The 26,835-nt window shown below is 35.3% G+C and overlaps 2 protein-coding genes across 3 annotated transcripts; one reads left to right on the forward strand and one right to left on the reverse strand.

The window, feature by feature from the left end:
• The first annotated feature begins 5,958 nt into the window (after positions 1-5,958).
• Positions 5,959-18,715, forward strand: LOC127813038 (decapping 5-like protein). Of its 2 annotated transcripts, XM_052353728.1 has the most exons (8): positions 5,959-6,280; positions 8,746-8,846; positions 12,534-12,605; positions 12,701-13,166; positions 13,296-13,558; positions 17,715-17,891; positions 18,053-18,169; positions 18,301-18,715. In XM_052353728.1, exons 1-8 carry the CDS (start codon positions 6,067-6,069, stop codon positions 18,445-18,447), a joined length of 1,557 nt encoding a protein of 518 aa, XP_052209688.1. In that variant the 5' UTR covers positions 5,959-6,066; the 3' UTR covers positions 18,448-18,715. The 2 variants fall into 2 exon arrangements, with proteins under 2 accessions (XP_052209688.1, XP_052209687.1); XM_052353727.1 differs by having other exon boundaries at positions 12,701-13,558.
• An 853-nt stretch (positions 18,716-19,568) lies between these two features.
• LOC127813039 (protein MODIFYING WALL LIGNIN-1) lies at positions 19,569-21,344 on the reverse strand. The gene is made up of 3 exons (XM_052353729.1): positions 20,920-21,344; positions 20,625-20,830; positions 19,569-20,250 (listed from the first exon to the last, which is right to left on the reverse strand). The coding sequence occupies exons 1-3, from the start codon at positions 21,022-21,024 to the stop codon at positions 20,019-20,021; spliced, it is 543 nt and encodes a 180-aa protein (XP_052209689.1). The 5' UTR covers positions 21,025-21,344; the 3' UTR covers positions 19,569-20,018.
• Positions 21,345-26,835: the final 5,491 nt, after the last annotated feature.

The following is a 26,835-nucleotide window of genomic DNA, read 5'->3' on the forward strand; positions in this document are numbered from 1 at the left end:
GATCAAGAGGGATAAGAGAGATGAATTGATAAAGAGAGGGACTCATTATGAGACACGTCAACTATGATAATAACTCTTGGATAACACAACAGATAGAACAAAGATGGATGGGAGGAGGGGGAGGGGTTGTTATACACGAAATAAGGCAAAAGTGAGAAAAAAGATCAAGAAGTTAAAGATGCATATATCGAAATTGTCTTAGTTAAAAAAAAACTCTTTTTGATCCAATTGGCAACATCTTCTTTAGTTTCTCAATGTTTAAAAAGTTGGGAAAACAAATAGCATTTAAAACTAGATAATTAATATCTACAAATATTATAAACTACACAAAATACTGTCATTTTAGTTTTTTTATTAATATATCTTACTTAAATCTCCATGACATAAACAACATTAATTTAGTTATTACAAATAAAGACAGTTTTGGTTGTAAACGCTATTAAATTGCTAGCATTTTAAAATATCAATATGAGCGTTTTGTAAACATTGACAAATAATTCGCACCATATTATTTTTGAGTGTGTGTTAAAGTGTGCTCTTGGTATCAACATGACAAATACAACATTGTTTTAGACATTATATTTTTTGGCATTTTTGAGGCATTTCATTGACAATCAAGAATGCCACTAAGTTATCAACGTTTTGTGTAACTTTAACAAGCGTTTTAAAATAGTGGTTAAAGTAGGTCAATTATACTACCAAAATTATGAAATTTCCAGGTGTTTTCCCAACGGTTTGCAGGTGTTTATGACAAATGTCGACAAAAAAGAACAAAAAAATATACTTATTTTTTTAGTGACATTTTGACCATTGTTGTTAGAATCGTGCGATTCGCATCGCGAATCACACGATTCGGCTCGATTCCAAGAGAAATCGAGTCGAATCTATAGGTAGAATCGAAAATTGCTTAGAATTGACCATGAATCGAAAGAATCGGTAGAATCGGACGAATCGAGTAAATCGAACGAATCACAAAACTGAAATAGAAATGAGGTGAAACGACAGTACCTGAAACGTTAGGAGCTGGAAGCTGGAAAGTTGAAATAGAGAAGCAAAAACGCTGCATATGAGCATGAGATGAAACGACAGAAGCAAAGGCGAGACTCGAGAGCTGCGACCGCAAGACTTCAGGTTCTGTTCAAGGTGCGTTGCTTTCTTCTTCTTCAGTTCTTCTTTTTCTTTGCTTTATGCGAGACGCCAAGACCATACGAATCCTAAGAAGAAGACTGCGTTTACTTAAAACCAGTGCTTCTATTCTATGCCTATTCCTAGAGAAAATCCAGCTTGGGAGTCTTGACGAGTGTTGAAACCAGTGCTTCTGTTCTAGCCACTTCTCTCGTCAAATCATTTTTCATCCTTGAAAATGATATTATAATTTTTCATGTGCTCACGTGCCAACAAAGACATCAGAGATGTGGGCAGCTGGGCATATGAGCCTCAACCACTCATGCTTATTTCTGAGCACCAGCTGTTTTTACTGACTTTGAGGTTTTCTTGTTTTGTTTTTATTTTTTATTTTTTTGTTGCTGTTGCACTGCAGTGCTGACTGCTGTGTCTTTTGCAGCTGTTTTTGTTGACTTTGGGGGTTAAGAGAACCTATTTTGTAATTGTTAACTTAACTTAACTTGTTATTGTTTTATTTTTTTTATATATATTTTCCTGCTATTAGCCTATTGCACTACAGTGTCGACTGTTGTGCTGTGTCTTTTTTTCTGTTTCTGATTTTTTCTAATATGTTTTATTGTCTGATCAAATTTGTTCTACTTTTTTTATTTTCTTTTATGATATTTTTATTGTTTTTTATTTAAAAAATTTGACTTTATATTTTTTTTCAATGCTAGAAGAATATTGCTTTCTTTCTTGTTGAATATGGCGTCAAGATCAAAAAAGAGATCTACAACAAAGAATAATGATCCTACCTGGGAATATTGCACTCGAATTAATGGAAATAGAATGAACTTAAAGTGCAATTATTGTGGACTTGAAAGATGGGGAGGGATAAATCGAATGAAACACCATTTTGCGGGTGATCATGATAATGTGGCTCCGTGTACACAATGTCCAGATAATGTGAGGGAACTTTGTATTCAGATATTAGGAGAATTGGAAAGACAAAAGGTGAATGAAAAAGAATATTTCCAAGAAGAAGAGACAGAAGTTCAAATGATAGGAGGAAAAAGAAAAACTAGTATGGATGTCTTTGTCACTAAAGGGAAAGAAAAACAACAAACTTTAAATGCAATGGTTAAGAAAAGGGAGCTCGTTGTTCATAGCATTTGTAGATTTTTGTATGGACATGCATTGCCTTTTGTTTTGGTAAAAAGTCATCTTTTTGCTTCAATGATGGAAGCGGTTGGTGAATATGGTAAGGGTTTAAAACTTCCTAGTTATCATGAGGCTAGGGTTACATTTTTGAAGAAGGAAGTTGACAATGTAAACTCAATGCTGGAGAAGTATAAAAAGGAGTGGAAAAGGACTGGTTGTACTTTGATGTCGGATGGGTGGACGGATAGGAAAAGTAGATCTCTTACAACTTTTTGGTGAATAGTCCAAGTGGAACAGTTTTTCTTAAATCTATTGACACTTCAGATGTTATAAAAGATGCACAAAAGTTATTTGAGTTGCTTGATTCATTGGTGGAGGAAATTGGGGAGGAAAATGTTGTTCAAGTGGCGACTGATAGTGCTTCAGCCTATGTAGCTACGGGTGACTTGTTGATGGAGAAAAGAAAAAAATTATTTTGGTCTCCTTGTGCAGCACATTGCATTGATTTGATCTTACATGATATAGGTGGGTTGCCTATTTTCACAGATACAATAAAGAAGGCTAAAGAAGTTTGTGTATACATTTATAAACATGCTTGGGTCCTTAGCATGTTTAGGAAGTTCTCTAAGAAGAGAGAGTTGAAGAGGCCAGGAGTTACAAGGTTTGCTACATCATTTCTTACATTGAGGAGCTTTGAGGAAAATAAGATTCCTCCTAGGGCTATGTTTGCATAAGAAGAGTGGGCTAAAAGTCATTATGCTTCTAAGGTGGATGCAATTAAAGTGGGAGCAATTTTGTTATCCGATGACAAGTTTTGGAAATCGATCAAGTATTGCTTAAAGTGTGTAAGTCCACTTGTTAAAGTTTTAAGACTTGTTGATGGGGATGTGAAACCAGCAATGGGATACATATATGAAGCAATGGATAGGGCAAAGGAGAAAATTGCACAAAATTTCAACCATCAAAAGATAAAGTTTAATCGCATTTGGAACATTATTGATACGAGATGGGATTTGCAACTTCATAGGCCACTCTATGCAGCGGGATATTTTCTTAATCCCAAGTGAGTTTCTAAAATCATATTTCCTATAACTAACAAATTTTTGTATTGTATATGCTTTGTTGTTTCTTACTTGTATTGCATTTTTTTTAAGGTTTCAATATGATGAGTCTTTTAATGCGGATATAGAAGTTAAAGTTGGTTTATACAAGACAATAGAAAAGATTTATTCGGATATTGAAACAAGACTAAAAATTGATGAGCAATTAGAAAAGTTTAAAAAAGGTGAAGGATTGTTTGGCATGAGTATGGTTACTTTAACAAGAGACAAGAAGCAACCAGGTATTATTTTGATTTAATGTTTTAATTTTCAAATTTCAATTGTTAGCTCCTTTAAACTAATTAGACTAATTAGTTTTTTTATTTTTCTATCTTAGCTTTATGGTGGGAAAGCTATGGGGAATAATGTAAAGAGTTACAAAACCTAGCCATACGAGTCTTGAGTCTCACATGTAGTGCTACAGGATGCGAAAGAAATTGGAGCACATTTGAGTATGTCCATTCAAAAAAGATAAATTGTTTGGAACAACAAAGATTAAATGCTCTTGTCTTTGTGAAATATAACATTCAACTTGAATTAAGGCAAGCTAAGAGGGAGAAAATAGGTGAAAATTATGATCCTATTTATTTGAGTGATATGGAGTCCGATGATGAATGGATCACCGAACAAGAAGATCCTTGTTTACCCCAAGATAATTCATGGATGGATGCTAATGAATATTTTGAAGATGATGGAGATATTCAACCAAGTAATAATAGAAGAGGTATATATCTATACTTTATAGTTTTCTACATTCTAAAACTAAGTTAATGTGTTTGTTTAAGTTTGGGTTGAATTCTAATATGCTATAACTTATATTGTATAATATAGGGCCAATGAACTTGAAGCTAGATAGAAAAAGAAAAGGAAAAGTTGTTGAAGACAATGTGGAAGAAGAATTGAATTTAGAAATGATTGATGGTGAGGAAGATGTAGAGGATGGAGAGCAAATGGATTTGGCTACGTTTGAAGATGATGAAGATGATGATACTCTTCAACTTGAAGGTAAAGATGATTGATAACTTGTGAAAATTATGGACAATGACATTTATTGGTAGCCTAATGGCTAATAGTTGTTTTTTTCTAGTTTGTTATTTTGAAAGTAGTTTGATTTGATACAATTTGAATTTAAAGGCAACATGAATATATTTTTAGTATAATTTTAATATATTTTATTTATTTTCTATAGATATATATTATTTATCTTTGAAATTAAAAATGTGTACTGAATCTTACGATTCGATTCCATTCTCGATTCACGATTCGTAAAATAAGGATTTCGATTCTCGATTCGAATCTCGATTCAACAACTATAATTTTGACAATTCAAAAATAGGGCAAAACTTCATATTCAAAAGTATGATAAGGTTATAAAGCTTAGCAGGTAACACAAAAAACTGGGTTTCTTTTATATATTAGAATAGATATTTCACACCAAAAAATATTATTGTTTTAATTTTTAATAATTTTGAAGGATTAATACATGCAAGAGTCCTTTCATTATAAAGAAATATGACATTTAGTCTCTTAATTAAAATGTTGCCATATTTCATCATTCAACAATTTATTTTCGCTATCTTTAGTCATTCGATTAATAGAGAGGTAACAACTGAATTAATGGTAATATGTGAAACGAATACTTTATTACATGTTAATGGCCAAATACCCTAAACTATTAAAAAAACATGGCTTTTATCCCCTTAACTAAAATATTAATATATTATTTTCTTCAACTATTTGTTTTTGTTTTGTTTAGTATCCTTTACTTATCTAAGACTTAATGGCTGAAATAACGATGATAAGTAAGACGGTATCTCTATAATACATGAAATTAATTTTGACGAATTCTTTTTTCCCACCACTATTTACATATTCAAATTGTCAAAATATATTATGTACAATTAGATGTCAATTACTTTAAGGAATCAAACTTAGTACAACTGTCCAAATTTACCTTACAATTTTCATTAAGCAATTTTTTTTATTAAAATTAACCTTATATGTTATAGAAAATTTGTCTTACTTATTACCGTTAATTTAACTATTAGCTATCAGTTAATTGAAAGATACCAAAGGGGACAAAAACAAATGGTTGAAAGAGGGAATATGTCAAAATTTTAGTTAAGGGGCTAAAGATTATATTTTTTAATAATTTGGAGATCTTTTATGTGTTTAATTTAAAAAAACTAATCTAATATGTAATAAAAAATTTGTTTTACTTATCATCATTAATTTAATTATTAACTCCTAATTAATCAAAGGACTAAAAGGAACAAAAGCCAATAATTGAAGAATGGAATATGACAATATTTATTGGAGAAACTAAATACCATATTCCTTATACGTTAAGCAAAGGATGGATTGTTCTAGAACTTAGGCAAAAAATAAAAAGCGAAAAGAGGCCCAATGGGCATTCCGCACGAAAAGGACGCAACAGGGACAAATGATTTTTTTAATATTCATAAATACAATATGAATTTTAAGAATTAAATCAAATAATTTAAGAATAACGTATTAAAAGGCAATTTAAATATGATAGTATAATTAATTACTAATAAAAAAATTATTAGAGGGAAAACTATTTTGGATCGAGAAGCCCTACCTCCCTTCTTTATAGGGCCGGTTCACCGACAAACGCCACCAAAACTTTCCTTCCTTTTCTCGTCCGTTTCCCGATCAACAGGGCTTCGTTTTCCCACAAATGGCGAACGAATCTTCGTCTTCTATTCGCCCGCCGCCACCGCTGGCGTCGATGCCGTCTTCGTCTTCGCCTTCGCCTTCGCCATCAACTTCTACCTTTTCGGTAGATTCGTACATAGGGAGTTTCATCAGTTTGACGTCGAAGTTCGAGATCCGATACGAGGGCGTCCTTTACTACCTCAACCCCCAAGATTCCACCCTTGGCTTGAAGAACGGTACGCTTCGTTCCTCCTGTTCACGAATTTATGGTAATATCGTTTTGTGCATGTATGTACGTGCACGCACGTGTTCTTCAGTTTTCAACGTTCTGATAAATAGGGCTTGGGAAGTTGAGTTTTTCCTTTTGTTTTCATTTGTTTGCGTAGCGTAGTTTGTTTAAATACAACAGTTTGGAATTGTTCTGGTTGAATAGGATGTGCAGATAATACCGGGTGGAACTTTATATGAAGAGTATTATGGCCCACAACAACCCCCCCAACCCACCCACCCACCCATCCACACCCGCACAAAAAGAAAAAAAAAAAAATGGACGCGTGTTCCTCGCAGCCTTACCATTGCTTTTCTTTTTTTTTGGAAAGAGACTGTTTTCTGAACTTATGTTCTCTCAGTCACAAAGTAGTGATCTTACCCTTGTTATCAAGGCTTACCCTTATAAAAATTTAGTGTGGAACTGTAAATTATGTTATGCAACAGAAATATGACATTAAAAAAGAAGCGGCAACAAGAGGCAAGCTTATTACAAGTTATGCAGCTATAACTCAGATTAATAATCAGCATTCTACATTTTTTTGAAAGGCAATTTTAATTCCAAATTACAGGTGCAGGATACACGTGTTCATGCTTTTATGTTTGTATGTCTTGTTAAATATTAGTTCTCCTCCACTATGAACGTTTATTGGATTTAGGTAAATATTTCCATCCATGTGTATTTATTGTTCCCATGCAGTATTTAGTTTGAGTCTAAAGAAAACAAATGCTCCAATCTTAAAGTTATGCTGGATTTCATGAGAGTTGTGAATTATGCTTGAATGTCTCTGGTTCTAACATGTTTTGTAGTTCCGTACTAAATCTTTCTGAGGGCAATTTTTGGTAGCAAAGGTAATTTTGGTCATTTGTGACCGGAAGGTCATGGGTTTTTAGTTGTAGAAAGAGTCCATTTGCAAAAAGTTAAGGGTAAGATTGTCAAAACTGCCCTCTTAACATTCTCAAAAGCGGGGAGTCTTGTGCATTTAGGATGCCCTTTTATAAATCTTTCTTCCTATCTAAGTAATATGTCTAATTTGAAGCAACTACTCAGAGGATTGATTGGTTGAACTAATGCACTTTAATGCAAAGTGCATGACGTTTTGTATATGTACATCCTGATCTGCAATGGTGTCAGGACCCTAGTCCAAACTAAGGTTATCTTTGAAGATAGAATTGGGAATGAGGGAGAAACTGACAGATTATTAGGGGAAAACCGAGAGAAATGAGGGAGAAACAGACAAAATAATAGGGGCAGAATCAGAGAATTGAGGAATAAACTAGAATTTTGATATTCCTTACTTCACATATGATATGCTCTGCACTGTGGGTTATAGCTTTATATAAAGCTATCCAACAGTTATTTATAGTGGTTAAAGCAGTTACCACTTCCACTCCCACTACTCCAGCTCCACTACACCTAACTACTCCTAATACGTAATTGTAAATAACAACTGAATAAAGATTAAAATTAATAACTTCCTAATTTATCTAGGTCGTGATAAATGGATTTAAATTTTCTGTTATAATGACTTGACCTTTCCAATCTCTTTTATCAAATTTTTTCTGCCACTTCCATTTTAGTGGTGTTTCTGATGGGGCCCATGGTGATGCAACATAAACCAATTTTTTAATTTAGTGCTAGATCTCTTACTACTATAGAATTTCCAGTAGGGTGAATAGATCATCTTCTGAAAAGTGAACTCTTCTCACAAGCAGTGAGGGCATGGTCATTTTTTTTCAAGAAACTGCTATCAAATAATAGAAAAATAAAAATCTACAGTTTGTGCTACTTTATTATGATTTTCTTGAATTGGTCTTCAATTAATCAGGAATTAACTCTTTTAATTTTATAGGATGGAATATTTGCATGCACCGTGTACATTTTGACCTTGCTTTCATTCATAAGATAAATGAAACTGCCACCTTGTGTCCCTGAATTTGTGTTACTTATTAGGCAATAAGTGCAAACAAGTTTTTTTTTTTCTTGTTCTGTTCTGTGTTCCATTGTATTATTAGCATTTCTGAACTCTTGTTTACTTTCAGTAGTAATGTTTCTTTCATTTCTGTTCACTTCTCTTTTTCTGTAGCAATGAGAGAGCAAAACATGTTTGACAGTTGAGTTTCTAGATTTCTTAAGTGGTATGAGTCTCTATTGATATTGCTTTCACTCTGTTTATGTTTTCTTTGTCAAGAAAGGAATATTTTATAATTCAAGTCTTTGAGAAATGAGGATGAAATATTATATTTCACAAGGAAACATTATATTTAATAAGGAATGATTTTCTTACCAAGTATTATATAATTTGGTTCAATTTTGGTTCAAGAGTGTTGTTCTATGCCACAGAGAACACTGCTGGTTGTTATTGTAATAATTGGTCTTGTGCAAATCCTACTGTTAAAGCTTAATGCTTTCATGCATTCCTTGATACTGCAGTAAGGTCTTTTGGAACTGAAGGACGAAAGAAAGATGGCCCACAAGTTCCTCCAAGTGACAAAGTGTATGAATACATTTTGTTTCGAGGAAATGATATTAAGGTAAACTGGGAATTCAACATTCTTGTCTTTGGGATTATCTTTGGATGATTTTGGGTTACCAGGACTCGTAGGAGTCAAGCCTTGGGATTTATCTTTAAGCTAAGCTTGGTTTGTCATGCCCATGGGAGTCAAATCCTTGAGATTTATCTTTTGATGACTTGGTTGTGTTTTTTCACTCTCTCCTTACTGGAATTTTTATCAAAACATGTCACTTTGATGAAAAAATTGCAATCTTACTTTCTCCTCTCTGCATGATTCAGCCATTTGATTTAGGGAATTTATTTCTTTACACTTTTTTTATTGCTGAAATGTTATTTCCTTTTAATCTTGGCAGTAATTCTTACAAAGATGCACATATTGTTTTTCCTCTAATTTGTTAGTACACTGAGTCAGCTGTCTTGTTATGGTTCTCTGGCCAAATATGCTCAATTGAAGTTTTGCTGGGGATGTTTCCACATTCATTTTGTTTGGCTGGGGATATTTGGGGGTTGTTTGGTCCCTAAATTTTCTAATTCATCTTCAGTCTTCCGCTTCCATTGAAAATTTGAAAAATACTTTCAATTGTTAAATATAAAACATGTTTTAAACTATTATGCACTGCAATATATTGTTAATAATAATAGAGCAAATTACCAAAAAATTTCTGAACTTGCCCAGTATATCAAATATATACTTGAACTTTCATAACTATAACAATTACATGACACTGTCAAATTTGAATTGAGGACACAACTTTCCATCCAAAAATTAAATTTTTTATTATTACAAAAATTGATCAAAAAATCAGAAAAATAAGAAAATTAAAAATGGGGAATTGCTCTTAGGTCCCTCTATTACTAATTTTGTCAATTAAGCCTTACTTAAACTAAATTAATGAGAAAATTAAAAAAATGGTGAATTGCACCTAGACCCCTCTATTACTAATTTCATCAATTAAACCTTAATTAAGCTAAATTAAATTAATTAAATGATTATTAAGTAAAATTAAAACTAAATTTAACTGAACAATATAAGAAATAAGGTAAATTGCACTTAGACCCATTGTGGTTTGGGCCATTTGCATAGAGATCCTTGTGGTTTATAAATGATTTTGGAAATCCTTGTGGTTTGCATTTTTTTGCTTAGACACCCCTTCTGTCAATAACAATGATAATTAAACCTTAACAACAATTGTCCGATCTAAAAAGACTTCAAAACCCCAATCATCCGAGACAAAGAAGAAGAACAACACCACTGTATATCGCCTTTCCATCTCTTGGAGATACCTGAAGGCTCCAAAACCCCCCATTGTCCCTCTGCTCTCTCTCTCTCTCTCGCTGTCCCACTATCTCTCAGTCTCTCTCTCTCTCTCTTTTGCAATGAGGACCATTTCTTCCCTGCCACCACCTTGCTCAGCCTTAGTCAATTTCAATCTCTCTCTCTCTCTCTCTCAATCCTAATCACTGATGAACCCATCGACAATGGGCTCCAACTGCCAGTTTCGAGAAACCATCACTGGTGGGTTCCAAAGAACCCACTGGGCCAGCAACCGGCTCAAACCCATCACCAGCGATGGGTTCTAGCTATCGATAATATTTTTATTTTTTATTTTTTTTTAATTAGGTTTTAAGTGAGGAAGTCAGTAATGGAGGTGTCTGAGTGCAATTTACCCTTTTTTTTTTTGAATTATCTAATTTTTCTGATTTTTTTGATAAATTATTGTACAAATAAAATTTTTTTGGATGGAAAGTTGTGCCAATAGTTTAAATTTGATGGTGTTATGTAATTGTTACAGTTATTAAAGTTTAAGTATATATTTAATAAAAGTTAAAGTTCAGTATATAATTGATACATGGGGCACAGTTCAGGATTTTTTGGTATTTTGATTTTGGCCTTAATAATATTATTATAATATTAAATAGCAATATTATATTAGTGTTATTATAAAATTAATGTTGTTGATACAATATTTATGACACTGATATATCATACTTTTAGTTATAATAATAATTTATATTGATATTATTACATTAAAATGATGAATAACTTAGATTGATAATATTATAAAATTAATGTTACCAATGCAATATCAATGATATTACTAATATTACAAGCTTAATGATAATCATTAGTGGTATTAATCATAATTTTTATTCTTTTTTATATCTAGAAATTTTATCAATATTAAATTTGTTTTTATTTGATATTTTGACTATTCATTATTAGTCAATTTACTATTTATAATTTTTTTTTTACTATTTATAATATTAATGGTTTGACTATTTATTATGAGCCTTGATGCAATGGTAAGGTTGCTAAATTGTGACCTGCAGGTCATATGTTTAAGACAATAAACTTCTTTGCTAAGCAAGGGTAAGGTTGTGTACAATTGACCTTCCCTAGAGTTTGAATTAAGAGAGCTTTGTTCACTAGGTTCACCTGTATAATCTAAAATTTTCATATTATAATATATTTATTATTAATCAAATTTAAAACTATATTATTGAAGTATAATAAATTATGGGTAATGCTAACCCTTGCCTTAGGGGCAATAGTTAAGTAGCAATATGCACCTTGTTTTTAGACAATGTGCCTTTATTGCATCTTGTTTTCAACATTCTAACAATTCTATTGGTTGATCATAAATGCATCATGTTTTGAACCATTTAATCAACCACTAGAATTGTTTGGATGTTAAAAACAATATACAATAGATGTAATTTGTTTGAAAACAAGGTGCATTTATTGTTGCTTAACCATTGACATTACCCATAAATTATTTTCCATTACTCCAAATTTACTCTTTATTAATATTGTTAATATTTCTATAATATTACCATTTTTTAAGTAAAATTTGAAATTGACATTTTTACTGTTTATATTCTTATTAATATAAAATAGAATTTAATATTTTTTTGCTCAAAATTAGAAAAGATGTGGAAACCGCTTTTCATTTGGCTAAAAATTAGTGAGGAAAATTTGGGAAACAACTTTGAATAGTTTTTCAATTTCTGTTCAAATTTGAAAAATTGGAAAACCAGATTTTCTGTTATCCATTTAGGAAATTTTTGTATTTGAACATGTTTTCTGATTTTTTTCTATGGAGTAATTTTTCAGAAAATGGGGGCTGTTTTCCATTTTTGACTTTTTCTTTTTTTGGTGTTCGGATTCGGAAGATGTTTGCTTTTCTGGCCGATGGATGTCGGCATCAGTTTGGATCTCTTATGGTTGTGGTCTTACATCTGTCTGAGAAGGGGAGAACGTAGAATGTCAGCCATTTTTGAGTTCTGTAGAGCCTATGATGCAAGAAGAATTATAGAGCATTCTATTTATTGGTTGAAGGAAACCATTATTATTTATGTGATCCTGGTTGAGAGAGGACTCCTTGGGTTTGCACATCTTCTTTATTGCAGTTTCTGGATCACAGATGCGTTCTTTAGATATATAAGTTTTTCGTCTTAGTTCAGAGTCTGTCCCTTTTATGATGGTTTTTTGTGGTATTGCTATTACCATAAATGGATATTATGGCTTGCTTAGTCTGTAGGTAGTTTGACCAAGGGAGTATTAGTATTTGTACGTGTGTGTATCATACATATTGTGAAGGCCTAAGATGATTCCAGCTTGATGCCAATTACAATCAAGCTTGTAGGAGTAGTCTTTATCTTGTTATTCACCACTGATTTTTCTTATGTTGTTTGTGAATTTCAGGATTTGCAAGTGAAGTCCTCGCCACCTGTTCAAAGAGAGGAGCTGATACAAAATGATCCTGCCATCATAAAGGTATTAATGTCCCATTTGGCTACCTGAATGGATGCATTTTGTATGGGTCTTTCTGTTAGCTGTTCTCAGATATTCGTATTTCCCTTCTTTTGCAGTCACATAGCTTGGTGGGCGCTTCAAATTTATCAAAATCAGTTTCAGTTGGCAGTGGATCCTTGGCACAATTAAGTCCTTACCAGGAACCCTTTACTTCAGCAAATTTAACTTATCCTATCCCATTGCCGTCATATCAATCTGGAAACCCGGTGGGGTCTTTGCAATCAACTCAAAATGTCAAATTGTCAACCTCACCCACTTATTGGCCAGGGTATAATGAAGCATCAAGCAATATCCCTTATGCTACACAATTTTCTAACCCGTTAGTTCCTAGCTCCTCTACGACAACTTCATTGCCTGCAGCAATGCAAACTTATTTGCAGCCTTCTACTACTCTTCCATCCACGGCCTCTGGATTGATGTATCCATCAGATGTTGCTCCTGCATCTTTACTTACTACTTCTAGTTCTGTACATTTAAATGTTACCCCTGCTCTTGCTCCAGAACAGCCTTCTTACTCTTCCAGTATGCCTTCTCACCTTTCACTTCTGACTGCTAATAGATTAAACAGGTTTCCATTTGTTTCATCATCCCAAGATTTGAATGTTACTGATGCTTCAGTTGTTGGTAATGCTGGTTCTGGCTCAATACCAGCCCTTTCTGTTCAGTCATTGCCATATTCTACCTCTTCTATTGCAGATTCTGCATCAGCCCCTTTGATAAAATTGCAGCATACTTTGTTAACTCCAGATCAATTAGCACAGACTAGTCCTTCTCTGCTTTCTTCTGTACAGAATCCCCATTCTGTTGAGAAAGATATGCTTGCCCTGGATACAGCATCCGTAAATTTGCCTTCCCTGGTTACTACTTCAGCAGTTCAAGCGCCGCTGCTGCCCTTGCCACCCTCTACGCAACAGGTTGTTATCGTTTCTCTCAATGATGCTTAATTTCAGTTGATATGTTATATTTTGACTTCACAATATCACCTTTTACAATTCTTTAGGTTTAATAACAGTGAAAGAAATTTTTCTAAGAAATAAATATGATGGTTCACCTGGATCTAATATTGATATGCTAAATACTTCTATGCAAATGTCTCCTTTATTTTGATGTTAACTGTCGGAGTTTCCTTTGCTCATGATAAATAAGCTGATTGTTGCTTGAGCCTTATACATTAATGAGGAGAAGGCAACTATCACCCTCAGATCTCAATTGCGAAAGAAGATTGGTAACAGTAGATACAGGGTCTTATGCTTCTTGGTCATTGATGATGTTGGAAAAAGTGATTTGCATAGCAAGTCTAACCTCTGGAATGATGCAAACAGGAGAGTGCATTTTATTAATTAGATTAAATATTTTAGAATTACAAGTGAACCTCAGTTCAGAAATGGATAGGAAAGAGAAGTTGGATGTCTATATATGTATATTTTAAACTATGATCCTAGTAAAATTACAGTTCATTATGGATAAAGATCAACTTTGACATCGTCCAATCTTCATACAATTTTGTTAGAAAGAGATTAACTTTGGGCAAGGTGTAAGCCTCAAAGGCAATGGGGCCAATCTTGTTCATTTGTTATACATTGTAAAAAATATGTATATTTATCGGTCTGTACCTTGGCCCCCATATGGCTTGGCACCAGTGATTTATAGTTCTCTCCCCCAGCATTGGGTTTAACTTTCCTAGAAGATTGAATGGGACATAGCTGCCTGGTAAGTGTAGCTGTGACAATGGTATGACACAAGAAGGAATCCCCTTGTTTGCTAATATTCCCTTACCTCTCTGATGATCCACCTAGAGATGGCAATATAACCTGATATCCTGGGCCCCAGCCCTGCCCCCTAACTGTGGGTAAGGGCTGAATTCGGAGATGAGAAGCAATGACCTGGTCTCACCATACCTGCTCTAAAAGAATCCATGCACACTCTCTCTCACATGTGTGCGCACACAAAATCCCTAGAATGTCTCTTAATCTGTTCCAGAGTTACACTCTTCAGATCTTTCCCTCTCTTTCAATCTTAGATCTTTTCTTCTAATTTATGCTGTTGCGGTTGAGCTCTTCTCTGTTCCTGCAAGGCCTGTGAGGTTAAAAACTTTATTAGCTTTGGTCTTCAACTTGCAGCGGGAGAAATTCCTGAGATGGTGTGATGGTTGAACTTTGAATGTGGTTTTCTTTGACCAAAAATGAAATAGTATTTCTGTTCTGTTTGATTTTATGGGTCCCATATGTTCTTAGATAGAATCTCAATCTATAGGCTCAGATCTTCATCTTCACATCAGTAAATTTTGTGGTCTTCTTGGAAACATGTGCTGGCGATACATTTGCATACAGCTTGTTGTATTTACATATTTCCTTGAGTTGTGATTGAGCATTTGAAATTGCCTTTATGCCAATAAGTGGGGTTGGCTATTCTAGACTTATAGATCTCTATCTATGGCCATGTCCTCTGCAAAGTCATTATATCCTATATTATGTTTTAAGCATTTTCCACGACTTTTTGTTTGGTCTTCCTCTACCTCATTTGAATTTCTTTCATTTCATCCATTTGCTGCTAATCTGTTGGTCTTTTCTTCAGATTTCAGACCATCTTAATTGTCTTCCACATCTCATATTCAATAGGCTTTGTTCCAATTTTATTAGATATATTAATTTCTTATTTTGTCTTTTCCTATATGGTGACGTATTTACTATAACATTTTCATGTCAGTTATGCTCATATTTTGCACATGTTGGTACTTATATCCAACATTCTAAGCCATACAACAAAGATGGTATTTTAGTCATTGAATAAGACTTTACTTTAGCTTTAGAGGGATTTTAAGATTGCATGAAGTGCTGGACACAGATCTCCACTTCAACCCTCTTACCTTGATCCTCCTTAATATTCCCTATCTATCCTCCTCAATATTCTCTCTCTGTCTCTCTCTCTGCTGAATTTTTCAAATCTTCTCAATGCTAAGTGGAGTGGGACAGGTCAAGTTCGGGGTTGGGTTGGGTATGGGTGAGAAACTGCAGTGTTGGCTTTAGGTGGGAACGGTGTTTCCTTGTCCTATGCCAGCATGTTGTCATTCCTAGATCTGCCATTTTCGCGGCTTGTTGCTTGCAGATTTGTAGGATCTTCTGGTTAAAACTTGAGTGTTTCTCTTATATGGGTAAGTTGTGCAAGCCCTTGTAAGGCATAACAAAGGATATAATTATCTTGATGCTTGTGTCTGTTTTAAAATCTGTCATACTCACATTTTTATTATTTTGATTGGTATCAATGAAACTGCAAACACATTACTACTTATAGTTTGGAAGATGAAAAAGCATAACCTGTTGATCATTAAGTTAGAAAACAATATAAATTTGATTCCTCATAATGCTGAAACTTCAAATTGTTGGATCTTGGCATTGCAACAGGATTTCCGCAGCATGGGAAACATGCCCTCCTCTGTCTTTCTTTGACCAAAACAAAGAAAGTTCATGATCTGGTGCCTGTGTCTTTTATTTAACATCTTGCTGGGTCCTGGAGTTAAAACATGGTTTCTCTGGCATGGGAAACTTGTGGAATCTATTCTTTGAATAAAATGTAGAAATGAAATGATAATAGTCTGGTATGTGGTGGCTTTGCCTAGTGCTATTTGACCTGAGTAGGGACCCTTCCAATAGCGGCATTGAGTTTTGTCCCAAAATCTCATGCGCATTTATCGTTTCTGTTGTTTGAACCAGGCATACTGCCCATTCAATTTAAGAGTTAGGGTGGCATGAGTTTCAGTTAGGTAGCTAATACTACTTGGGAGACTATCATGGCTATAAGAATTTAATCTTGCACATGAATTATATTTTTGTGTTGCACTAAAATATCGATGATACTTTTGGGAAAATATATTTAGTCAGGTTGGGTTCTTTTAAAAATAGATCATACCCTTATCTGATTTGAACCTGCAATGGTGTTTTACTAAAACCGAGTACTGCCCCCTCTTATATGCTCAATAGCTTATGGGACTCTTAGGCTCTGTTTGATAGTCATTTTTTTCCTTGGAAAAGACCTTTTTTCCACCTAATTTTCCACCCTTGCACTGTTTGACAACTAATTTTTTCCAGGGAACTTATTTTCCCATTTCTCCTCACGTGATGACTTTTTCCTTCAAATCAAGGAAATGAAATTCCTTTGGGGGGGAGGAGCTCTGATTTTCCAGGCAATTGAAGCCCACTGTGCGCCATTCTTCCACTGCTTAGGCTTAGGCACTCATAATTTTGTTTCCGAAAGTTCTCAAAATTGCTTCCAGTGCTTAGGCTTATTGCTAGAGCTGAACAAAAGGACCCATGGAAAAGAAAATGTATAGAAAAAAAAAATAAAAAATCACGTATAAATTAATAAGTTTGGAAAATAAATTTTTTTTAATTTTGTGGTTTTGTTTCTTTGAGAAAATAATTTAGTTAACTTAAAATATGTTATTATTTTGATTTTTCTGTATAAAATTAAGTATTTTTTAATACATTTTCACCATTGAATTCCATGAAAAATGTATTATTTTTCATGGAAAATGATGTCTATCAAACACGAAATGCCAGGAAAATGACCAAATTCTATAAAAAATATTACCAATCAAACACTAAAAGATAAAAAATAACATCATTTTCCAGGTAGAAAATTATACCAATCAAACAGCTTAAACTTCTAATTTCCACGAATTCAATTTCCCTGGAATTCAATTCTCTGAAATTCATTTTCTTTCCACCCAAATTCTACCCTTGCAATCAAACGCACCCTTAGATGTAACTGAAATAGATGGCCACTTGGGTGCATCTGCTGCCCTTTGAGAACAATACTGGTTCGTTAAACTTCTAGATTATTGTTTTTGGGACTTGCTGGCTTCTCAAGGGTTGGTGGCTGGTTCAAAATTAATTCTTCCTGTATGGTTGATAAGCTTTATTCCCTCATCTTTTTTTATTAATTGAAGTATTTATATATGATACTGGTTCCTAGTTGTGCTATGTTATGGTTCAAAACATGTTCTTACCTCCTGCACCTGAATTTTGTTGTTTGTCCCAAGGTTTTATGAAAACTAAACATTCAATGCTGCAGTTCACTGAAGAATTTGATTTTGAGGCCATGAATGAGAAGTTTAAAAAGGAAGAAGTATGGGGTTATCTTGGTGCAAAGAATGGGAACCAAACCAAGGGGATCGAGGAGAATGCAGGCGGTCAAAACTTTGGTCATATGGGGGCTTATGGCCTAGTATTACCCAAGCTTGATCCTAAAGTATGCCTTGGAAAGTTTTGTATATCTAGTACCCAGATTCTACTTTTTGTTATTTTTTCCAACACAACAGCACTAGAGTTAATAGATTGTGTAAAAAGCAATGGCCAATGTCTATATTGTATACCAAATTGAAACCAATCCTTTTTCGGATCTGTGTGCAGCCGGCATACAAGAAGGATGAGTTCTTTGATACACTCTCGCGCAAATCATTTGTCCAGGGCAATGGACCAAGGAATGGACATAATCGGTTCTCAGAGCGAATGAAGCAGGATACTGAGGTTTGCCAATTATAATCATATTCACATCTAGAATGATAAAGGGCTTAAATGATCTATTTATGTACTTAGAGAAGAAAAATTGCAGTATTTTAATTTTATTTATGACTTATTGAGTTTATTATTTTTCTCAGACCTTTGGCAGTTTTCACCAGAGACCTCATCTTTGGTATGGAGGCTATGGTGCAGGACGCAGTGATAACTATAGGGGCTCATATAGCCGGGGAAGGGGATATAACTACCATGGAAGGGGCGGAGGAAACTGGCACACTGACATTTGAATTTTTAATGCTTTAAAGGTGCATGTTTGCCAGTGTATTACGGTTATGCCATTGACATTTGTTATCATCATTGCTCAATGTTGTTCCAGTGATGAGCTTCAAGATCATAGGTGTGGAAATTGTGGCAAGTGGCTAGTTAGTTGGTAGTAGTTACTGATACGGTGGGCTCATGCCCTTCTTTTTTTTGGGTATATATGGGCTCGCCTTACTGGTACTCTTTTAGGCTGCAATCATCCATGAATGGACTTTTGTGGAGATTATAGTTGAATCAGTTTGAAACCGCCTCAGCTTTATCTTTGCTTTAGTTTCCTTGAAGCAAACAAACAGTGAACAATCTGTGACACTAGTTCACAGTTGCAAACCTGCGAGTGTGGGAGCAATTTTGTAATATCATCCAGATTTGCGGCTATTTTGGAGCATGAGCATACAAAAACTTTGCTGAAGGTATTGCAGGACATGTTAGTCTTTTTGGTAATTCCATCATAGCCTTTAGCAAGATGCTTTATGATATATGGGAAGGTTCCTTAAATGCAATTTATTGCAACTTTGAATGATGGAAAGGTAAAGCTAGCTGCTTTTAGAATGAATCTCGACCATTCCATACTGACAACATGAAAAGGCGATTATGATGAGCGTCATACAAAGCTAAAGTTCTGCTAAACCTGGTATTTGCCTGACATGCTCTTCAGTTGGATTTTCAAAATATTTACCCGTTTATACATTTTGGGACATATTTGGAACGAATGGAGATGGAGTTGTAAAATGGTTTGGATTGACCAAGCTAAGCTGCCCGATTTTACCTATTACTCGGCTACAAGTCAGGTGTTGGCTGCTCTCCCGAAGTAGATGTATAATTCTCGTGGTTGTAATTGGAATTTAAAATCTATTAATTTTAGCATATTTGCTCTTTCTTCCTGAGAAATACAAGCTCTTGTGGGTCATTTTCTTTGGACAAATTATTGAATTTGGATATAAAGTAGTTTACTATGCTCTTAATGCTCATAGTAAATCAGTCTCTCATCGCAAAGAGAAAATGAGAAAGCTAGTCCATCATTTTATGATCTTTGTGGTCATTTTTCTTTTGGGATTGAGACTACTGAGAGCAGAAGACGCATTCGATGGACCATTTTCTAATCGGGCTCGACAGCTATATATGCCATCATGTATTTAGACTACAATAGGACTGGAACAGAAAGCTAAATCTAAACCAATGGGACCCACATCGCAGGCCCTATCCTCTACAATTTCCAAACACAAAAGGAATACATGCAAAACAAGCCACCCTTCTGAGTGGTGGGTTGCTTAGAATTATTAGTCCTCCCATTTGACACCATAGAAAGGACTATAAGCCCAAGTGGGCAAGAATAATTCTCTCATCTTCTATCCCTCAAGTCAACGTCATATTGGAACACTTGCAACTTTCTATTCTTCTGCTGATTTCATTAGCCTGTGGCTTTTTTCTCTTGTGGGTCCCCTTGATTTACGGTGATTTCCCTTCCTTACCCTCTTGAATTGCTCTCTTTCTGTGATAATACTTGTCTATCTATCTTCTCTTTAACCCAATTTCTTGATCAAACTTGTGCATGAATCTTCTGGCCTTGCTCAGTTTGGCTCTTCCTAATTGATATGACAGCTGAGGCAAGTGCTGAAGCCACACAGACCAGAGCTAGCGTGGCTGCCCCAATATATACCCCATCTTTGACTACATAGCAGTCCCCATCTAGCCATCCCTTCCCATAAGGCTGCCTTCTGTTCATGCTTGAGGCCACACTTAACAATATGGCTGCAATTCCAAAGCTGATCCTGCAAAAACATTGAATTCCATTACTTGTTTATCTTAATTGTTTCAAACCATGTTTCCCTTTGCATTTAATTGCTTTCCTAGTTCCAGCTGTTGAATCCTAGAATCTGATTAAGAAATTAGGATCCCCCCAGCCTGGCCCATGTGGTAAGGTTCCTTCTAGGAGCCTGTCCAATGAATCCCAGCTGTCAACTCAACTCAGATAGAATGGTAGTTTGAAAGAAAACAAGAAAGGTAAGGATAAGAGAGCCGAGATTGATATGAAGTTGGTGGTTGTCTTGGATTGTTCAAAGATGAGGTGCGAGTGAAGCCAATTATGAACAATTCTCATATGAAAAAAAGGTTGGGATAATGTGACAAGAGAAAGATAACCTACCATGAAAGCAACAGAAAAATGGTGGAAAGAGCTGGTTTTCTAGCCTTGCATCTTGTTCTCTTCTCCCCTGAGCATGAGTTTCTGCAGACTATGAAGTTTCCGGCAACCTGCGCGGCGAACAGGCAGATTAACGCTGCAATCCCAAACCCAAATGCATGGCTTCCGGGAAGATGACACAGCTTGCCGTCCAGCTTCAGATCCTTCCTCTTCAGGGACGAAAAGAAGAAATGAAAAGATTGATTCAAAGAAAGAAAAAGTATCGGTTGCTAGGAGATATATAGAAGCAAGAACTCACCTTTGTTCTCTTGAATTCAGAGACGATGCACAATGAGGAGGCGGCCAATCCAAGGGCTGTGATAAGAGACAAGATTAGTGGAAGCCAGTGGTGGTTCTTGGCCATGGTGGTCGCCGGAACCGCCGCGCAGGGAGAAGGAAGGCTTGGGGGCCACTCAAATGAAAGAAAAAGGGTTGGTGGCTTGAAACTTTGTTCCAAAGCAGACTTTCTTCATTGCTTGGAAGGAGAGATACCATTGGCTTTGCTCTATTTAGGGAGTCCTGGAATATATGTGAAGCTTTTGCGTCAATCAAGAGGGATTTTGCATTGAACTAGATAACTGGTCAACTTCAAAGTCCCATGGTTGCAGAGGAAGAGAGATCGAATTTGATAATTTAATTCCACCATTATACCTTAACTGATGGCTTCATTTGTGGGGGTTGGAGGATCCGGGGAAAGTGTCATCTCTTGTCAAGTTTTTGTATAAAAATAAATTCTATCAAAATTAGGTCAGCTGGGGCCAGGCCAACTGACTTTTTTATTTTTTGATTTTTTATATATATTACTATAGATAATTATAATTTTTATAATTTGATCATGACTAAAATTATAATTTAGTCTGGATTAAAATTCTTTCTTAGCTCGGCCACCGATCAAAATGGTGGAATAGTTACAATTTTCAAAATTTAAAATTAAAAGAACCCATAAATACCCACGTTATTCTTTGTAAAAAAAATTTATTTGTATAGATTATAAAGCCATTTGCAGGGAAAAATAGATGCATAAAGGACGTAGAAAAGACGATGCTATAGTCAACGCCTGTGAAGAAGGTTCGAGGGAGCGAGCCAGAAAGATGAGTTGGTAATGGGCTTATCTGCAGATTGGGCTTGCCCAAGCCCATCATCAGATTTAAGGTTTAAGGGGAAATAATTCTAGCTAAATTTAATATACCACACTTCAGGTTCGGTTTAAAAACACTAACTTGTGTGTTTAAACATATTATATGAGTGGTGGGTTGGCAATGGGGAATAACTGACGCTAGGTTTTCTTTTCATCATCGGCGTCTAGGGTTGAATCGAATTGAGTATGTGAGCTTTATTGAGTGCAGGCTCGATTCGACAAGCCTGAGCTCAAGAAGGAGGAGGTGTGCAGCGATGGTGAGAGGCAGCAGTAGCTGTCGATGGTTCACCTAAGATGAAGGCTTACAGCAGCGGCGGGCTGGATTTAGAGAATGAGAGGGTGTGCAGCAGCGACAAGAGACAACAGTAGCTGTTGACGATTCACTTGAGATGAAGGCTTGCGGCGAAGGCGGGCTTCAGAGAGGGCGAGGGCGTGTGCGGTAGTGGTGAGAGGCGGTAGTAGTTGTTGATGGCTCACTTGAGATGAAGGCTTACAGCGACAACAAGCTGACTTCAGAGAGAGAGCTAGGGTGGGTGTGCCGCGGTGGCGAGAGGCGATAGTAGTTGTCGACGATTCACCTAAGATGAAGGCTTGCAACGGTGGTGGGTGGCGACTGTGGGCGTGGTCTTGACTCTCTTCTTCGTTTCTCTCCTCTTGAAACTTCAGTTCAATTCGAATCACAAATCCCAATTTACATTGAGGTTTCTACCTTCTAAGAACACTATTTATATAGTGCGTTTTGTAATTTATAATATGTAAAATGTAAAAGTTTTTATTCTCTATATTACTCGAAATGTGTATAAATTTTCATATCTTTTAAATTATTATTATATTTTTATTATATTATTATTTATATATATTAAAATAATATTACATAATTCATAATAATCTTATTTAAAATTAACAATAATTCTAATCCCTATTATTGATTATTGCTCATTTTTGTTAAAATTATTATAAATTTTATAATATCACGTCAATTTATAAATTTGTTTATGGATAAAATACTTAAAATGTATATTTAATGGTATCTATAAAGATTAATTTTTTAAAATTTAATACAACATTAGTTGAGTAAATTAGATATTACTTAAGTGAGATATGCAATTACTCGAGTAATTTTTTTTTATTCTCGAGTAAGATGTTGTGAAATTTGAGACAATAAACTACAATTAAACCAATCAACTATATATAAATACAAATTTTTATGTGAAAAACCTAAATCGAGAAAAATCGCGTGCATAAAGAATAAAATATTATTAAGCAAATAATTACTAGTACAAAAGTGATATTACTACACCAAAATATCAGTAAGCAAATATTATTACAACAAAAATGATATAATTGTAACTAATTTCAGAGTATTGGACACCTATTTATAAATCTAAAATCATCTATAAATATACACATGAAATCATATCCTGATTAGAAAATAATTCATAAGGATATTTCTCTAAATGAGATAAATTTTACTTAAAATCAAATTTGACTAATATCCTAATCACAATTAAATTTGAAATCATAATCATGGTTAAATTAAGAGTTTCAATCACAGATAAATTTGAATTCTAGGTCACAATTATAACAAACTCTATATTGATATGAAATTTAAATATGAAATTATCTAAAATTCTTTCTTCTAATAAAATCATGGAGAATTAATCTTCTTATAAATACTAATTAAAACTGCACCATAGGATATACCATCCAAATCCACACAAAGTTTACTATAGTAGATATCTTCAGTTGCACTTAAAGTATATGCAACTTAATGACTCCATATTCACCAATATAAATCTCCATTGATAACTCTACTTTAATTTAAATCTATCAATGCTGTAACACCCCGCTTTACATGGGCGCGTCACTATAAGGGAATCTTCGAGAATCTTTTTTTTTTCTAGTCTGCCACACACGGCGCCATGAGAACAATCTTCACATGTATGTGAAAATCCCGAGAACCCCAATCTTACTTGTTTAACTAACAAGATCATATGCTTAAATTAAACGAGATATAATATAACACAACGGAATAATCAACGCCAAAATGTCGCGGCCTACCACGAGTTTCATACAAGGTATTCCCATACCGAAATATGTATTACAAACTATCAAATGATACAGCGTTGTCATACAACCGTTCATACATATATCAAAATAAATACTAACACCTCCAAAATGGTACAACGATTGTCCACTAAACACCGCTGGCCCCACCGGCCATGTCCTCAACCTCGCAACTGTCCCTGACTGAAACGTTGAATGTTCCAAGGGCATAACCCAGATTAGATGATGAAACATCTAAGTGAAAGCATGAAATAGTTTACACAATGCATGAATGACATATAAGCATGACATACAGACAACGACAACACGTAACATGTCTAACTTGAGAAATCTCTTTGACATACTCAACCTCCCGTGGAAAATCTATTCCACACACTGTTGGGGTTGACCTTGTCGCGACATACTTAATCCCTTGAGTGCTCTACCGTGTCACTCATTCACCAGGATTAACCTTGTCTCATTCTCAAGAAGACCCCATCCCGTCCCATACGGACCCAACAACGACACGAAAATCGACACCCCGATGATATGAAAAATACACGTCATGCACCAACTCGTTTTGAAAGTAAAATAGTTGATGCAAAATATCACATGTTCAATATGCAAATGATGCCACAGTGTACATAAGTGAAACGCCTTTGTAAACAACCCAAGTTCAGGAAGGTATAACAGCTCACTAGAACTGGTCAGATCATGTGTATCCTAAGCTCGAGAAGGTGAAATCACACACCAGAACCCACTACACACACTCCAAAACACATTCAAGACAAGGTGAAACTAGGATCAAACCACTCACCTTAATTCGAAAAAGTCCAATTTTTGCCTCGAAAAACGTGTCGCATCTCAAAAAACGTGCAATCCTTCTTTCCAACACACCAATTGTCTCCTATTCACCATTAGGACTTTAGAAATCAATATTTCTATTTTTTCCTCAATTTTTTCTATTTTTCCTTATTTTAAAACCTTTCTTACCTTCGAAAATTCATAAAAATACCTAACATCAAGTTTCACCAAATATTTTTCCATGAAAATTCCTAAAATAATTTTACAAAAATTAAAAAAATTAAAATCAAGGACAAACCCTACCTCACGCGCTCTCACGTGCCACCTAGGGGCTCGACGAGTGAAGCCTACGCGCGGCCGGCCTGGTTGTCTTCTCCGGCCTTCTTCTCCGACTCTAGCGATATCCGATGCTCCAAATGACTATAGGGCTTGAAAGATCTCGTCGAGGCGACCACAATGGTGCCTTCAAACCTCGGAAAAAGTCACCAGAAATGGCTTTAAAAGCTAGTTGTAGGTCGCGGCGTTGGCGAACCCGATTTTTCGATCGAAGCTCCAAAACCCTATCAAACGCACGCCAATCTCTTCGAAATTCTCCAGAAATGATCCTTACAACTCGTAGAAAAAAAGCCCCTTATCCGTGAGCCTCGATTCAAGCCAAAATGCCCTTAATTTCTCTCGATTTCTTTAAAAAACCCTCGGCCTTGGTTGTCTATTTATACCTGATCTCAACCCAAATTTCCACCACAAATCAGTTGTTCTTATCCCCTTAAACCTAGATCTAGCCTCCAAACCAATTAAACAACCCCAAATCACGAGCTACAACCCTCAAAAGATTCGGCCAAATCAAAAATCCCATTCGCCATTAAACTCGATCACATTTCACCATTTTTCGGCCAATAGCAGTCCCTATCGTCTTCATCATCGCCTGGAGACTATCCTAGAGTCTCCGGATGACCTTCCCGACGCCTCAGAGGTGGTTGCCGGCAGCCACAGGCGGCCGGTCAGTTTCCTACTTTGCAAAATTTCAAAATTTACAATTTTGCCCTTTTGTAAATTCTAATTTCATTTTCTCCCTATCCAAGGCACCCCTAGACTTTTTGTTAATTCCTTGATTGCCCACAAGTTATATATTTTCCATTTCCCCCTGAAACTTCTAAAAAATTTTCCATTTCGACCTCCCTCAGGTAGTTTACAAAATCTGCACTTTTGCCCAAATGCCCCTATTTGCGTGTTTTTGACTTCAAACATTTGAAAATCTCTTGATTTTGTCGAATATCGCTTATTTGGACAGTTTTACCTTTATTGGCCTGCTTGACATAGTCCTTTATCCTTCGGTTGTGTTTTGAATAATACACATAGGCCCAAAATTATAATAAATACTAATTTTTGACCTTGTAATTTCTAAAAATACTTTTAATATTTAACATTGGGTATTACAAGTGCCACAATTGCCCATAGTGATAATCAAATATTCCCATCTGATAATAGAATATCATACTTCAAAATAGTTAATACAAAGATTAAATAACCCCAAATAATATTAAATGATCGATAAACAAAATCAAACCAGAATACCAGATTTGTGTTGTAAATTCAGGCAAAAATAGACCTGGATCTAGGTTGTCAGATCTAGAATGGGTTAATAAGTTAAACAGGATCTAATTTTAGATATGGGTAAGCTTAAACTGAGAAGCTTGGTTGCTTCAATGGCTAACCGTTGATGAAGGCTGGGAGGCTCGCTGACGGTAGCAACGACTAATGGTAAGGCTGACGGTCATCGGTTGAGCGTAGTCGACGGCTGAGATCAACGATGAGGAAGACCAACGCGGTTGTTGGGTGAGATGACGTCGGAGTAAGGCAGATAACGGATGGCGATGACGAGGAAGGAAACGACCTACGAAGGAAGACGAAGGGTCGCCCAAATCTGGTTAAAGAAGACAAATTAACGTAATGGCAGCGACGAAAAGATACCGCGATGGTGGCTGATAGGCAATCGACGGTGGCCGCTCCGTAAGCTAAAATCGATGACAGAGTCGGCTAATGGTGGCGGTGGCGATTGAATAGTAGTGGCAGAAGGCGAACGATGGCTGCGACGACCGGTGGCAGTTGGACAACCTATGTTCTAACTGAAAGATAATGAATATGTGCAGATCAAACGATTAAAATTTGCCAAACGTTAATAGTTTG

The sequence above is a fragment of the Diospyros lotus genome, chromosome 11 (genome assembly GCF_014633365.1).
Source record: "Diospyros lotus cultivar Yz01 chromosome 11, ASM1463336v1, whole genome shotgun sequence".
NCBI classification, from domain to species: Eukaryota; Viridiplantae; Streptophyta; class Magnoliopsida; order Ericales; family Ebenaceae; genus Diospyros; species Diospyros lotus.